The sequence below is a fragment of the Carassius auratus genome, chromosome 43, assembly GCF_003368295.1.
Source record: "Carassius auratus strain Wakin chromosome 43, ASM336829v1, whole genome shotgun sequence".
NCBI classification, from domain to species: domain Eukaryota; kingdom Metazoa; phylum Chordata; class Actinopteri; order Cypriniformes; family Cyprinidae; genus Carassius; species Carassius auratus.
The window spans coordinates 3,536,428-3,551,487 of NC_039285.1; the positions used below are offsets into that span (position 1 = coordinate 3,536,428).

At 37.6% G+C, this 15,060-nt stretch overlaps 2 protein-coding genes across 2 annotated transcripts in view; one reads left to right on the forward strand and one right to left on the reverse strand.

Annotated features, from left to right (window-relative positions):
* LOC113061461 (uncharacterized) overlaps positions 1 to 751 on the forward strand; it is a 9,676-nt gene extending 8,925 nt beyond the window's left edge. The window contains exon 4 of the mRNA XM_026230589.1: positions 1 to 751. This exon is cut by the window's left edge and continues 684 nt beyond it. The gene's annotated coding sequence lies outside the window, so the exon portion shown is untranslated.
* Positions 752 to 1,834: 1,083 nt separating this feature from the next.
* On the reverse strand, positions 1,835 to 15,060 carry LOC113061462 (E3 ubiquitin-protein ligase arih1). Its single transcript, XM_026230590.1, has 14 exons — positions 14,591 to 15,060; positions 12,591 to 12,658; positions 12,326 to 12,470; positions 10,277 to 10,369; positions 9,418 to 9,473; positions 8,723 to 8,789; positions 8,391 to 8,497; positions 7,927 to 7,969; positions 7,091 to 7,162; positions 6,870 to 7,000; positions 5,601 to 5,658; positions 5,270 to 5,530; positions 5,070 to 5,182; positions 1,835 to 4,082 (listed from the first exon to the last, which is right to left on the reverse strand). The coding sequence occupies exons 1-14, from the start codon at positions 14,873 to 14,875 to the stop codon at positions 3,998 to 4,000; spliced, it is 1,584 nt and encodes a 527-aa protein (XP_026086375.1). The 5' UTR covers positions 14,876 to 15,060; the 3' UTR covers positions 1,835 to 3,997.

Consider the following 15,060-nt stretch of genomic DNA (forward strand, 5'->3'; position numbering starts at 1 on the left):
GGGAGTATTCTTTCAGTTCATACTCTCAAAGTCGTCCATACCTCTCGGTAAAACATGGTTCCAAGCACCGACGAAGATGGGTCCTGCGCTCCGCTGTGCAGTCTGCCCGTCTGGCCATGGAGAATCAATATCCTGAGCTGGTGGGAAAGAGGATTTGGCATTTGTATGAGGACAACGACAAAAAAGAAGTGTGGTACAGAGGAGTGGTGCTGCGCATCCACGAGGCACATACCAACCCACTGAAAACTGTATTTGAGGTCAAATATGATAGTGAGCCTGAGTGGCAGTACTATCTTGAGCTGCTGTTAGACTATAAGAAAGGATGGTTGAAAGTGGAGGACTAAGTCTTGACGGTATTCATGTTTTTATTTTGCACCCATGAATTGACTTTGAATTAATGAGCAGTGAAGCACTCATATGTTTATAAGTCTTGGGTTATTCTTTGCGACCCAAAAACTTGACATAACAGGACATTGTTGTATGTAAGCAGACATGCTCTGTTTCAACTCTGCTTTGTGTTTCTGGTGTCAATAATGTTTCAGTTGTTACTTGTGAAGTTGTTGCCCTTTTTATAATGTTGGCAAACATTCCCAGCAGGTGACATGTTGGTAACCATGTTTAAGCTTTCCATGTAATTGTATGAAAGGGAATACTGTATAGCAAGATTTTTAACTGTTTACAGAATTATTTTTATATTGGCTGCTGTCATGTGTTATATACCGGACTTAACACCCTTAAAAAATTCCATATATTTGGGTTGTGCAAATTCTTCATTGAAGTGCATTCTTTTTATTATTAAAACTTACAACACGTTTTTTTAAGTAAAAAAAAAAGGTAATTGCAATTTCATATACTACCATTCAGATGTAAGGGTTTTAAAATATTTTTGAAACAAGTCTAAAGAGCAACGCTGCATTTATTTGATCAAAATTAATGTAAAAACAGTAATATTGTGAAAGATTACAATTTAAAATAACTTTTAATATATTTAATATAACTACAGATGGAAAACCATTTTTTTTTTTTTTAGCAGCTTGACTTCAGTCACATGATCAGGAATTATGCTGATTTTTTTAAGGTTCAGAAGAACAAAAAGAATTTGAATTAAAAATATTTTGAATTTTAAAGATCAACTGTTGTTAACTTTACTGTAATTTTTTATCCTTTTAATGTCCTGAAGAAAAGTTTCCTTTAAAAAAACACCTATGCTTTTGATTAGTACTGTATCTAAAATTTTGACTTTAACCTCTCAGTTACCTTTTTATTTTTCTGAAATAAGTGGAAGTGGAATAAGTGGTTTCCTTGTGAACTTAAGAGATCAAATTCTCAGGCAACAACAACAAAAAGTGATACGCTACAGAGAAATGTCAGTGATTTGTTCTACATCCCATTTGTCCTGTAGGTTTCATTTTCAAAAGAAATAGCTAAATATACTCTTAAGTCTGGTTGAGTTCAGCAGAGTTCAGGTACAACACATCTGCCTCTAATTATCCAGAGCTCCTGGAGATCTTAAAAGGCTGGTTCTGTTATGTTCGGTTAGGGTTAGAGATGAACTTTGTAGAAAAAAACCCGCTACAGGAAAAGGAATTGGGGACCTCTGGTTTAGTTGAATCAGTTAAGATTGGTCTCCCTCTGGTGGACATTTAGATTGTGAACATTAAAATCTAACTCTAAAATGTCTGTTATGACATCCATGTGCTTTATTTGTGGACTGCATTAATCCTTTGGATGAGATCCTGTTTTATATAAAACATCATCTAGTGTTACTGAAAAACAATCCAAACCAACATGCGTCAAACACACTGGCTTGAAATAAACACAAAAGCACACAAACTAAAGCAATGTTTGCAACATGTTGCACTTTAATATTTGTTTTCTTCAAAATGAACAACTAATTTCTTACACATTTGTACACTATGTATATAAGAAATCAAAAATATTGAAATCGCATAAAGAAAGGATACATGTAGAAAAGTATTACAAGTTTTTGGATGTCTCAACAAAATGAGAGTAGCTGCTTTTTGTTACCGTGAATGTTAAAATTGGATGCTCATGAACTAGCAGACATGATCAGATAGGAGGAACTGAGAAGCAGTGGCCGGAAGGGGATAGTTAAACATACACTAAATTGCAAATGGGCAGTATAACCATTCCATATTTTGTAGATCACACCATGTGTCCCATTGTAATAGAAACAACAGGGACCTACAAGTAAACAGCCAGACTTCCCAGATTTTCCCATTTCTTGTTCTGCGATATGTATGCACGTTTATACCTGGAAGACCATCTCAGCACTCATCCACGGCATATTACAAAGACTTACATAAAAAAAATTGCAATCATTCCCAGCACACAAAGCAAAAGTATTAACAGGCAACAACGCAAGAGAACGCGGTTTCTTTGAATGAAAAATGCATTTTAGGACATTTTTTTTCATGGAGCACATTAGAGGTACAAAAGAAAAAAAAGGAAAAAAGAAAAGCAAATATATCAGTCGCACTTCCAGAAGAAAGTGTGTGTGTGGGGGGGGGGGGATCACCAGTTTGAGACTGACACTTTAGGTGTTGTCTGAATATGCCAACTTCATCTGCAATGACACTGTCCCCCCCCCCCTGCCCTTTGGAAACCATTGCGGGTGCAAACGTGATTATTTGACACAAAAAGAATTAAAGCAGTGTGGAACCTCACAGCAGAGATACCAATGGATTCCAGCTAGTTTCGCAGTGTGCAAAAGAACCGATCATGTGGAAAATGCCTAACCCTGTTTGTCAATGGCTCAGTCAGAACACTTGACTTCAGATGTCAAGAAAGCAGCTCAGCAGGCCCATCATGTTGACCGGGCAGAGAAAGAACCTCGAGCCGGGGTCGGGATCAAAGAATGAACTTCAGAGAGACAAAAAGAAAAAATATAAAAGGTTATATGAGTGAATGTCACTCAGTTTGGCTCTCAGAAATTATTCTTATAACTCTAAAAATCATTTTCCCATACTAAATCTATCTAGGAGGAGGGAGGAGAATAACAGCAAAGGAGGCAGAGCAGAGGAAACCACTGTTCTGTTTAAAAAGTTTGAACTGTTGGAAAAAGCAGCAAATGTAAAACTACCCCCATTTCCTCCAACTGTAAAGCCAGAAGCTCTCACAAGACTCCTAGTAGGCAGAAAAGCACCACCTTGGCACGATCTGCTCAATTTGGCAGAATGTAGCCTTGCTCAGTCCCTGTGGATCAAAGGGGAGGAGCGGAGGGAGAGACACGGTCTCCTGATTTGAGTCAAGTCCAAACCTCTTTAGAGGGGCCATCCAAGATAGGGAAAGACACTCAATCTACACAGCAAATATACATTATTTTTTTTAATCTGTAAAGATAAATATCTTTTTAAAAAATGATGCAAACACATGCCACTCTTACTTTTTAACTTCCATGCATATGCATTATTTACAAATTGAAAAATACATTTTGTCTTTAGTTTTTTTTTTTTTTTGGTGTTTCTTGTGTACAATTCCACTAACGTCTGCAAGCTGAAAAGTCACCTCCTTACAATCAACCTTCAGCAAACCCAAACACAGATCTCACCAGACATGGTCAGAATGATTAAAGCCATTGTGAAAACAAAGTCCATTTTCCACACACAAAAAGAGTAAATAAGTCAAACAGAACACGTCCAAAAACAAAACTGATAAGGAGGGAAAAGATTTCTGAGGGCAAGATCTTACAATGCAAGCAAAAGGAAGATATTTTGCCTTTTTGTTGGATTTCCCATTCTTGCGCTTCACCCTGCTAACAATACTGTTGAATATGTATTATTTTATTTAGAATATTCTAACTCTTTCATTGAAATATCATTTCTTATGCTTTTCTTGAAACAAAAATCTGGAAAAAATTATGCAATGCAGGGGGGTTTGCCAGGGAGGAGGCAGCGGAGGTCTGTGCTGCTCATTTGTCATTGCATCAGTGCTCTAGTGGGTGGAGTTTGTCTCCAAGAGTCTGTGGTATGTAGCCTCAATCCTCGATGTATTCCCACAGGTCTTTGTCATAGCCTTCATGTACGTGTTGCAGCAGCACTCTCCGTCTGCTCTCACAGTATCTGCACACAAGAGGACTGTTATAAACAAAGGCTGCGTTTACACTAGGCATTAACATGTGATCACCGTGATCTGATCAAGCAGATCAGATCATCAGTCAATCAGAACACGATGCGTTTACACTTGGCAACATCAACTGACTTTTTCTATCTGGATAACCAATCGAATTGTTTTTCCTGCGCAATATTTAAATAAGTCTGCATAGAATTACCCAGCGCAAAGTCAACCCGAATAGGTGGGTTTTCTTTCGAAAAGCATTTTCAGTTGTGGGACATTTTACAAATCAAAGAGAAATGTAGAAGTCTCACTACTCTTCACACGGGTGTTCTCCGTCTTTTTTTCTGACAGTTCGCGAAAGAGTGGGGGCGGTGTTTTGCGTGATGTTGACCTGCAAATGCAGACACGATGGCTGGATTGCGTTTACATTACACTGAGATCCGATCACAATGCGTCCTCGACTACCACTGGCCCAGGACACGCTAATAGAATAATATTCCGATCAGAAGTGCGTTTGCACTTGTCTTTTGAATGTGTATGTGGACAACATCCGGACACAGGTCGAATGTTAATGCCAAGTGTAAACGCAGCCAATGAGACGCATGCACAATTTTCCTGTAACGTATGTTCATGTGGTCAAGCTTGAATCCATGGAAATGCACACTTTGAATGAAATAAATGTTGTTTTATGTCAAGTTTTTTTCAAACTGGCCAGGAAGGGCGCTAGAAAGGTCTGTGAAAATTGTAAGATATGTCCGAGTTAACTTAAGCATTTAATAATAAGCTTTATTTTTAAATCTTTAGTTGAGACTTAAATTTTTTTTGTCCATACAATGAAAGTCAAAGGGAACAGATGGTTAATATCTTTTATAATATATTTTTCAAAGAAAGTCCTATGGCTTTGGAATGATGTGAGGTTGAGTAAATGATGACAAATAATTTTTTTTCATTTTGGGGTGAATTATCCCTTTAAAGAACATTTGTACACTTGCCTGTATTTATCTTGTACTTTCTGCTTAATGTCCTGCAGAGAATCTTGGGAGATGTCTCGTTCCAGGTATCCAGAGAGAACCTCTGTAGCATTCTCCAGATCTGCCTGGTTATTCTAAGTGTAAACACAGACCACAAAACATTTCAAATGACATTATTCAAGTTTTTATAAACTTTTCAAGGCTGATTATCTCTAGTTTACCTCAAAGATGATAGACTGGTTGTTCTTCTTGAGGTAGAATGCAAAGACGTAGGTGAACATGAGTGTGGAGCGGCACTGGCACAGCACGTCCACGGCCTTCTTCAGGAACTGCACCTCGATCCACGACATGTTGTGCTGCTGCATCTCCTCCATCTTCTGTTTGACCTGGGCGTACAGCTTGTGCTCGAAGCGCAGGCTCTGCATGTGGTTCATGTAGCGGTTGCAGTAGAACAGGTACCTCTGCAGGGCTGCTCTAGAGCGCTGAACAACGCGTACGAATATATGAGACTACAACTCACATGTTCAGCATGAATGGACTGACATTATTTACCTCTTGAGCATCCCGGGCTGCCTTGGCATCATCCTCGTTATAACGATTACAGTTGTACCTTCAGTAAGAACACATTCAAGAAATAGTTCAATTAGCCAATAATGTTTTAGACATAAAAAAAAAAAAACTTTATAAAAGGAGGTTACAGTGGCTTGCAGATTGGGAGCAAATTTTAGTAGTTTTGTGATAATGACAAATTGATATTAACTGCAACCCATAGGTGTAATTAAACTTTAATTTTTTTTATTTATAATTTATTATAATTCCTTGAAATTTACTTTACATTAAGCTCATCAAAATGTGATCATTAAGTTGAGAGATGACATATCGAATCAATGAAAGTGATTATTAGCTGGTTCCGATCAGTGGCTTACCGTTAGGATCCGTAGAAACGAAAGGTTTTCTGGATCCGTATTTGACCTCAAAGCATAAGTTAATCAGGTTGGAAGTCACTGCAATCCTTTACTCAGGTGTGCACATCATTTTTTCAGCCTGATTCTCATAAGAGAACTTGGAGATTTGGTTTGGTCCTCACACTGCATATAGTGTGACCCATTAAATATAACTATACATTTTTTTATTAATAATAGTTATAATATTATTGCACTTTATTTATTTAGTTAAAAAAAAAATAATGATAGTAAATAAACTAAATAATAGTGTGTGATAATATTATTAAAAATAAAAGGCAGTCCTAGTATTAAATACAAATAGATTTATTTAATAGTAAACTTAAAAATAAAACGCTAATATTTACTACTACTTCCTTTGTTTGCCTCTTTAAGAAGAATCGCTTTATGTATTCCCCAATTTTAAGTAGCTTTGGATAAAAGCGTCTAAAAATAAATAAAAGCGTTTCCAACATACTCAAACTTAAAATCAGCAGGCTTTTATTTTGGCAGGTTGCCGGCAAGTAAGTATACGTGTTCTGGATTTAGAGCTGCTGCTGATTAAAGAGCGTCAGTAGATTAATGTCACATTTTTGCATTGGGTTTTGAAAACGGCATGGTATAGCCTAGATTTATGCCTTCAGGTTGGAAATAAGACATATATAGTACAGTTTGTGATCTAAAATGGTAGCTGTCAACCATGTCGATACGCAAATGCGCATATTCAGAACATATTTATATAACTAATTTTTTATTTTGGTCGGGCATGCGGACCTGCGGACCACTTATGTACACCCCTGTACATACTTCAAAATTCATACATTTTCAGTTGTTAATATGAAGTCTTTACAACCTTAAACCACCAAACACCTGGACCTACCAAGCAGAGCCATGAGGCTCCCAGGGTCCCAGGCAAACCCAGCAGAATTCTGCTTTGCAGTTCTGGTTCCGACACACCATATGGTTGCAGCCCCCATCCTTCTCTATGGTGACGTGGCATTTTGGACATTCCTGCAACACAATAGGAAGAAAGTTATTCTTCTCTGTCATCGGAAGAAACTGGGAAAAATGTACCGCATCAACATGAGTCTTACCACTGACCTTTGTATTTGCTGCAATCCAGTTTGATGTCTCACTGTCATCATCACATTTTTTAATCCATTTCCTTAACCACTGGGAACGAGAGGTAAAATAGCATCAGAGGACATACAGGAAACAATTCACCATAGCAAATAGGACAACTAAAAAGTAAGGTATGCAAGATATAGTATTATATAAAAACATGTGCAAGAGCTTGTGCTTATGAACGGTTAAATGTTCTCTCTCAGTGGAAGATGATTGTAATGCCCATACGAGAAGCACAAGGGACTAGAAGCTTCCATTGTTTTTGCCAAGACTACCCCCACAATAACAAGACGAGTCTCTGAAGAGCCTCTGAATGCTGAGAGTAGGAGAGGTGGCAGTCTGCTTGCTTTCTTTGTTCAGACAGAAAAACACTTGCCATACCAAATCAACATGTTCCCTTGCTTTCTACTGAAATTACTAGACTTTAAATGTGCATTCATTTTTTTCAGAGCTGTCCTTGACATATTTCAGAATGGGTGTCTATTAATAGGGCATTCTACTCATTTTGCCACAGTATTATGGGTGTTATGCACTTAAATGGTTTTGAGTTTCCTATCAATGTAGTGCAATTAAATAAATAACAGTATTTATGGAAAAGTATGATCCAGGTTGGTCAGCCAGAAATAAAAGCCAAAACAGTGCTTAACTGTGAAAAACACAGAAGGCATTGTTGACAATGAAAAGCTCCAAACATTATGTACTATAACACAAAGCCATGACTCGACATATTTATATATAAACACTGATAGCAGTGTTGTGCAATTCTAGTTGGTCTTAAAGATTTGAAAACATGAAATGTTGCCTCAACACACCTTACACTTCACTGGATCGTGCCAATTTTCTCCACAGTTGAAGCTGCGAAATAATAATAAACATATTAGCATTCTCTCATCAAGCACAAATATCATGAACACAAAAAACACTTGATCTCTTCAAAATTATACAATATGTACAATACAATAATATAGATTTTATTTTTACGCAATTTGTGATCAAATAAATGCAGCATTGGAGAGCATAATATATACATACACACACACACACACATACATGAAGTGACTCTTTGCTCTAATGGCTCTAATGAGTCTTTGCTTCCCAAAATCATCACGCAGCTTTAAAGGTTGGATAAGATTACCAGTGCCATGTAGGGAACATGTCTCCTGGGTTCTAGTGTCACTGGCTTGATCAGGTTTTCAATGAGCTGGTGGAAGCCCTAAAACTGATCTGAGGTCACTTTCCAAAAGTATCTGATCTCATTGGGAGTTCAGTGTCTTACCAAAACTGCCGACCGCACTTGCACCGTACAGGTTTGGCATCTGGGTACTGTACTTTGACAACGTGATGACAGTCAGGTGCTGGACACCATTTTAACAGTCTGTTACACTGCAGAGGAAGAGAACAGAATAAACCAAATCTACAAACCAAAAATCATAAGTGCAACAACTGAATGCTGAGGATTCATTTTTAATCAAACATTATTTGATTAGTGTCTGGCGTTTCCAAAAACTTTAGCTTTTATCTATTTACAGATTTAAAAAAAATACAGATTTACTACGTGGTATCAGACTTTTCGACCACACTATATAACAGAATGGAATTAAATCATACCTCTACAAAACTATTGGTTATTAAATGCTGGTACTTCAACTTCACTTTTGAATCTGTAATCAGTCGCCTGTTGAAATAATTGAGATATATTTAGTTCACGGAAAAACAGACATGCATGCTTAAAATACTATATTTATTTTCCACCAAAGGCCACAAAGATCAGACCCTGTACCTGCATCACAAAAGCAGCAGGGAGATCAAATGTAGGTTAAGACAGCTGTGCGAATCCCAAATAATCTAACAGAGGAGCCGTGTTGTGACTCATACCTCCAGCAAGACAGGGTAACAGTGTGTCCTACTTCTGACTAGGAATAAATTATCAGCTCATCTAAGATAGCCAAAACATACTTAGGACACTGAGCTAAGAATAATGAACTCAAAACTTTCGTACAGTATATCACAAGCAATGGTGACGTGAGACAGAGACAACGACCCTATAAGGGAGTGGAGATCGACCACTCTTAGAAAAATAAAACGGGAGAAATTTTTATGATGTTATTCTTGGAACAATTTCAATACTGCGACTATACGTGTATATATATATATATATATATATATATATATATATATATATATATATTAAACCTACATAAATGCTTAAACCTACATAAAAAGTGTGGCCCCTTGCTTTCCTTAAATAATAATAATAATAATACTCAAGTACTTCTACAAATATGCCTTTCTCAAACACTTACATGACTGTGTTGTCATCCACCAAAATATCACAGCTATGAGCAGGACAAGAAATGGTCTAGAACAGAAAAAAAAAGCTTGTGTTACAATAGGTCAGAAGAACAGACAAAATGTCAGATGGCACAGAAAAAAATCTGCTATTGCCAGTATGAATAGTTCAATACCTAAATATGAAATAGCTGCAACATGTACATCAGCCCATCAGACTGACAGACTGCTACCTCACGCGTATATACGTGTGCTCGCCAAAGAGCATTCACAGTGTAAATGCAGTGGCTGCAAATTGTTTAGAATATTAGGCATGCAATATTGACACAGCTATACATTATTTTTCTAAACACAATTAACTTAACTATTACAAACAGATTTAGCAGTTACAGATTACTTAAGAAGTACTTGAAGGCTACACTACTGTTTAAAAGATTGGGATTGGATCAGTTCATTTTTTTCTGTTTGTTTAAATGGTTCAATAGATAATACTTCTATTTAGCAAGGATGCATTTAACTGTGCATTAAAGTGACAGTATACAGATATTTAGGTTACCAAAATATCCAACAAATGCTATTCTTTTGAACTTTCTATTTATTAAAGAATCCTGTAAAAAAAAGTATCAGTTTCCAAAATATGTAAAAAAAAAATTCAACATTCATTTAAATATTTTCTTTCAGAAAAAAAAAATCTTACAACCCCAAACATTTTAAATGTAGTGTTTATTATTAATATTGTTTACTAAGTTGTGTTTGTATTAGTTGTTTCTGTGGCATTGTGAATCGCAAAATTTCACTGGTATTAGAAACAATTACTGAAATGTTGGTATAATGATATCAAAGGTTCTATGTACTAAGAAATGAAATATGTACCTGTCCCATTCCTTCCTCTATGATTTTGGTGGTTAAGTAATCACCCCAGCACTGCATGCAGAACTTGTGCCCGCATTCCAGACCAGTGAAGTACTGCAAAAGACCAAACAACAACAAATCCACATTTAGTGAAAGTTACAATTAACAACACAAGCAACTTCTCAAAACAGTGTAGATTACGCATAGTCAATAATAAACGTAATACGTTTCTTATTTAAGGTGGATTTTGCAAAAGTGACACAATAACTCAGGATACAAATAACAAACGATGAAAAACATTACACCGAAATGAAACCAATCCTAGCTAACAGCTATCCATTGTTGCGTGCCAATGAAACACGATGAGCCTTGTTGTCTTCAACAGATCGATACAACCAACAAGGCTCAGATAGGAATCTTACAAATCAGTTCTGAGCAGGTGACAGAAGATTCAGCCGTAGTGATAATCTACCGCTCCTACAAAGCATCCCTTTGTCATGCGTTTTATAGTCTCAGGCCCCCCGGTAGGAAATGCCTGGTTCTCTCTCTCGGGACAACAGACAACATGCCAAGAACAAATCAGCTTAATATTTGTGGTAGGACAGACGCAAGCAGAGCATTGCTTTCAACAATATCTCAAGTAGTTTTAACAGCACTAATGGTATTTAAGGAACATCTCTTGGGAACTGAGTGGTGGTCAGCTTTATGAAGCAACGGGTCAAACTCAATGTCCCAATAAACTGATACTTTAAATGCATCCACAATCTGTCATTAGTCATTAGTTAAGCAGAACTCTTAACATCAAACTTTGCTGTATCCTTTGGCCTCAACTGATCCTTTATTTTAAGCAGACAAGCCGTGAGACTGGGACTTCCTGGTTGACGTTACAGTTAAATAGTTCATAGTCACGATTCAAAGCAACCAATAGAACAGTTTCCAAATCCCTGCTGCTTAATCCAGAGTTTTCTTTCAGACCGCTGTTGGCTCTCATGACAAAGCTGATCAAAACAATACATGCATGCATGCCATACTTAATCTATCCTTTCACTGACACACGCACACATTTCTCAAGGTTCCCTGCAAATCCGAAGACCCGCCTGTTGCTCTCCTCAGTTGCATGGTATACAATAGGAGTAATCCAGCGAAGAGATTACTGGTGAAAGGAGCTCATTAGAAATCCTTCCTGCCGACTGAGACACTGTAGCGTGTAGCACAAATTAGCAAACATGAAAACACAGATATGTCAAAATAATACTGCATACCACTTTCACATATCCCACAACGCAAAAGCATCCCGTCCAAGCTGTAAACAATCTGTTCACCCTGTCAAGCAATTCAACAGATTCACTGAAATAACCAGGCACAGACTGAATCTGCAGACGTTGCATCTAATGCGCTGATTTTCTGAGGAAACACACAGAATTCTGTAGAATGGGTGCAATACATTAAATACACTACAGTATAATTTGGGGTCTGCACATTTTTTAAGAAACATATGCAAGGATGCATTAAATTAATTGAAAATAACAGTTGCCAAAAAAGTATTTTTAATTGTTGCGAAAAATCTATTTCAAATAAGTGCTGTTCTTTTACACTTTTTAAGCATTTGAACGGTTTTCGATTGTGAAAATACTAAGAAATATTCTTGACCATAAAATCATGTAACACTAGAAATCAATTACATTTTAAGAGCAGATTACGTTAGAAAATGTTTATGACAGCACAGAATCAGCGACTCTAACCTAATAACACTGCACAATATTACTGTTACTATAATGTATTTTTGATTGAAATAAATGCAGCCTTGGTGAGCATAAGATACCCCAAATGTTTGAACAGTAGGATATGTAAATGGAAATGAGAGTACTAAACTTTTTATTGGCTGAAAGTATAATCAAAATATCCAAAATGTCCAATAAAGAGCATTCCAAGGAAAATGAATGTGCAAAACTACTGAGAACGATGGGCACAGATTCCGTCTGTGCCTGCTAAAAAGCTATCAACAAAGCAGCCATGTAAATGGATTAACCACCAGAGGCAACGAAAGCGGTTCGGCTGGGGGGCACTGACCGAGTTAGGATAGTTGAGATAGCAGATCTGACATGGCATATCCTGTGCAGACGATCTTGTGTTCATGAGACGTGTCCGAGACTTCTTGCTGGGGTTTATAACGTGACACTCTGAAAATAGCTTGTCCAGGTTACCATCAAAGTACCTGCAAAGAGATAAACAGTAGATTTTTCTCAAAATTTGATGGTTCAGTATTGAATAAAGAGAGGTGCTATCTAACTAGTAATAATTTGGTGGAAGGAAATAAAACGCGGGGAACAGTTACCTTTCCATCAGCTTTTCTTTGTCCCAGTTAAAATGACTAAGTAATATTCTAGTGATAGTAGCAGGATTCTGTAACGAGAGATACAAGAGAGGCATAAATCTTTTAATACATTAAAAAATATATATATATTCATTTAAAATATAATAAAATTTAGTATGATCACTTATTCTTTCTTTTAAATATTTGAATATGTACAGGTCAAAATAAGTATGTTGTTTCATTTTTACATAAATATATCTGTTACGCTGAATGATGATGGAACATTATTTCACCCATGTTTTGATGTTGTGTTTTGTTTTTCCTAAAACTCCTTTGAAGCTATTAATCAGGCACTTTACTTGCATTTAATATGCTTGCTGTGTATATAAAGTCACTCTTGTAAACTTTATTTGATGCTGTAACCAAAAAGGTCTTTGACCTATACACACACACACACACACACACACACACAATTATTCAATTATACCTCTGACTACCCTAACACACAACAGAAAATATTAATACAACTACAAATTCAACTTATATCTATTTAATGGGTAGAATCACCTTTAATTTTTATTTTTAACTTAAATTACGGCTAGATTTATAACTTGTCAGGAAACTCTTGATATTAATTACCGCCATTATTATTATTATTGTGAAAAATTACTAATTAAAGCCTAAATAATTGCTGGCTGATGTCATGAACAACATCACTCCAAAGATTCCCACGCAGTTCATCCTTGCCCGTCAGGGAGAGAAAGCCTGAACTACAGTACTCCAAAAAGGTTATGTGGACTGACATGTCAATGGAGCATACTGGCAGTTCAGTTCAGAGGGATGCTGGGATACGGGAGTCATGACCAACATAACCTTCTGGGTTTGCAACCAGGCTAATTTGACATTCCTTAACTAAAGCAAGGTCGTCTTTCCGTTCTGTTGAAAATGTAAGGTAGGTCTTCCAGAGCAAGCTTGAATTGTACTGGGACAAACACAAACAGATCCTCTTCAAACAGAAATATACACACGGATGAAGTGAGCCACAGCATTAATCACGTCAACTTATCACAGTAACAGCATGTGAACATAAAATGCATTTCCTGACGGTACAGAACGAGGAAATCTAATAAATTAGCACAAAATCTGGAAATTAACCAGCATAAACAAAACAAAACTGCAGGAGGCAGAGTGAGATGCGGAGCTCCAGGAGACAGCTAATACACCAAACCGCCTTTGGCTATGACACTCCAGCAGAAAGCAAACATAGTTCCTTACTCAAATTCACTTCGATAGGCTATTTTTGTGCTGTTTAATCAAACATAACCAACCATGATGAAGCATAGGCTCCGCCAGGTTGTTGTCGGGAGCAACTAGGTAAAGTTAACTCTCACATGCTAACGCGATATAACCCATTAATAGACGCTTAAGAAAACACCTTTCTTCTCTATCAGACTAGCAACAACCTGCCCTGAAAACCTATTAAACATATGAACATAATGTAGTCTCTGGTGTACTTAAATTAGGGTTGTATGCTCGTGGTTAGCGTACTAAGCTAGTGTGAACAGGAACAAGGGGCTATAATAAAAATGGAGTGATTTACAATATTACTATTTTACTTTATACGTGACGTGGGCTGTCATATGTTGAGATGCAAACATTTTGGCAATACAAATATAGTTTTGTTCATCCTAAAGCGTATATAATGGGAGTCGTCGGTCTGATTTTGTATGCAGGTGAACTAGAAGCTAGTTAAGCATCTTATGTCATTACTGGATGTGTTAAGGACAGGGAAAAAGCTAGGCTGACGCAAACCTTCTCCTTGGTATCTATCTTTTTGACGTAATGTCACTAACGATGGTTTTAAAATCAGCTTTGTTCAAAAGACAGCGGATGCATTTTTCACGTCTCTCGTGTTGTCAAAGGGGGACAAAGTTTCCCAGAGCAACGTAAAAATCTCCTCTTTTGTTATAACGGGTAATCCAGGGTGATCTGGTCTCGGGGGAATCCTTAAAAACACTTACCTGGATGACCTCGTTGACCTCCCTGATACACTCCACCATATGCTGCAGGATCTGTTCGGCGGTTAGAACTTCAAAGCGGTAGTCTTCCTCATCCTGACCGGGCCCGAGGCCGCTGCCTCCCGTCTCCCCGCAGTCGTCTCGCTCTCCGCCGGCCACAACGGGATCAACCAATTCCACCTCGCCGAGCTCCAGTGTGTCGTCCGCGGTCTCCTCTTCGCCGCTGTCTTCGCTGCATTCCTCTTCCTCGTCGTCGAATTCGTAATTGTAACCCTCGTCCGAGTCCATGACTGGGCTGCGTTTAATGTAGCCACACGTTTGACGTGTTTTATCTGGCAGATAGAACAGAACCAGACGAGAATGCTTCTTTAGCTTGCTAGCATTCCAGGTTTTCTAGCAGCAGAGAAAACAACAACATAGGAGCGACGCTGCTGCTGCTGCTGCTGCTGCTGCTGGGCCAACAAAGAGACGCA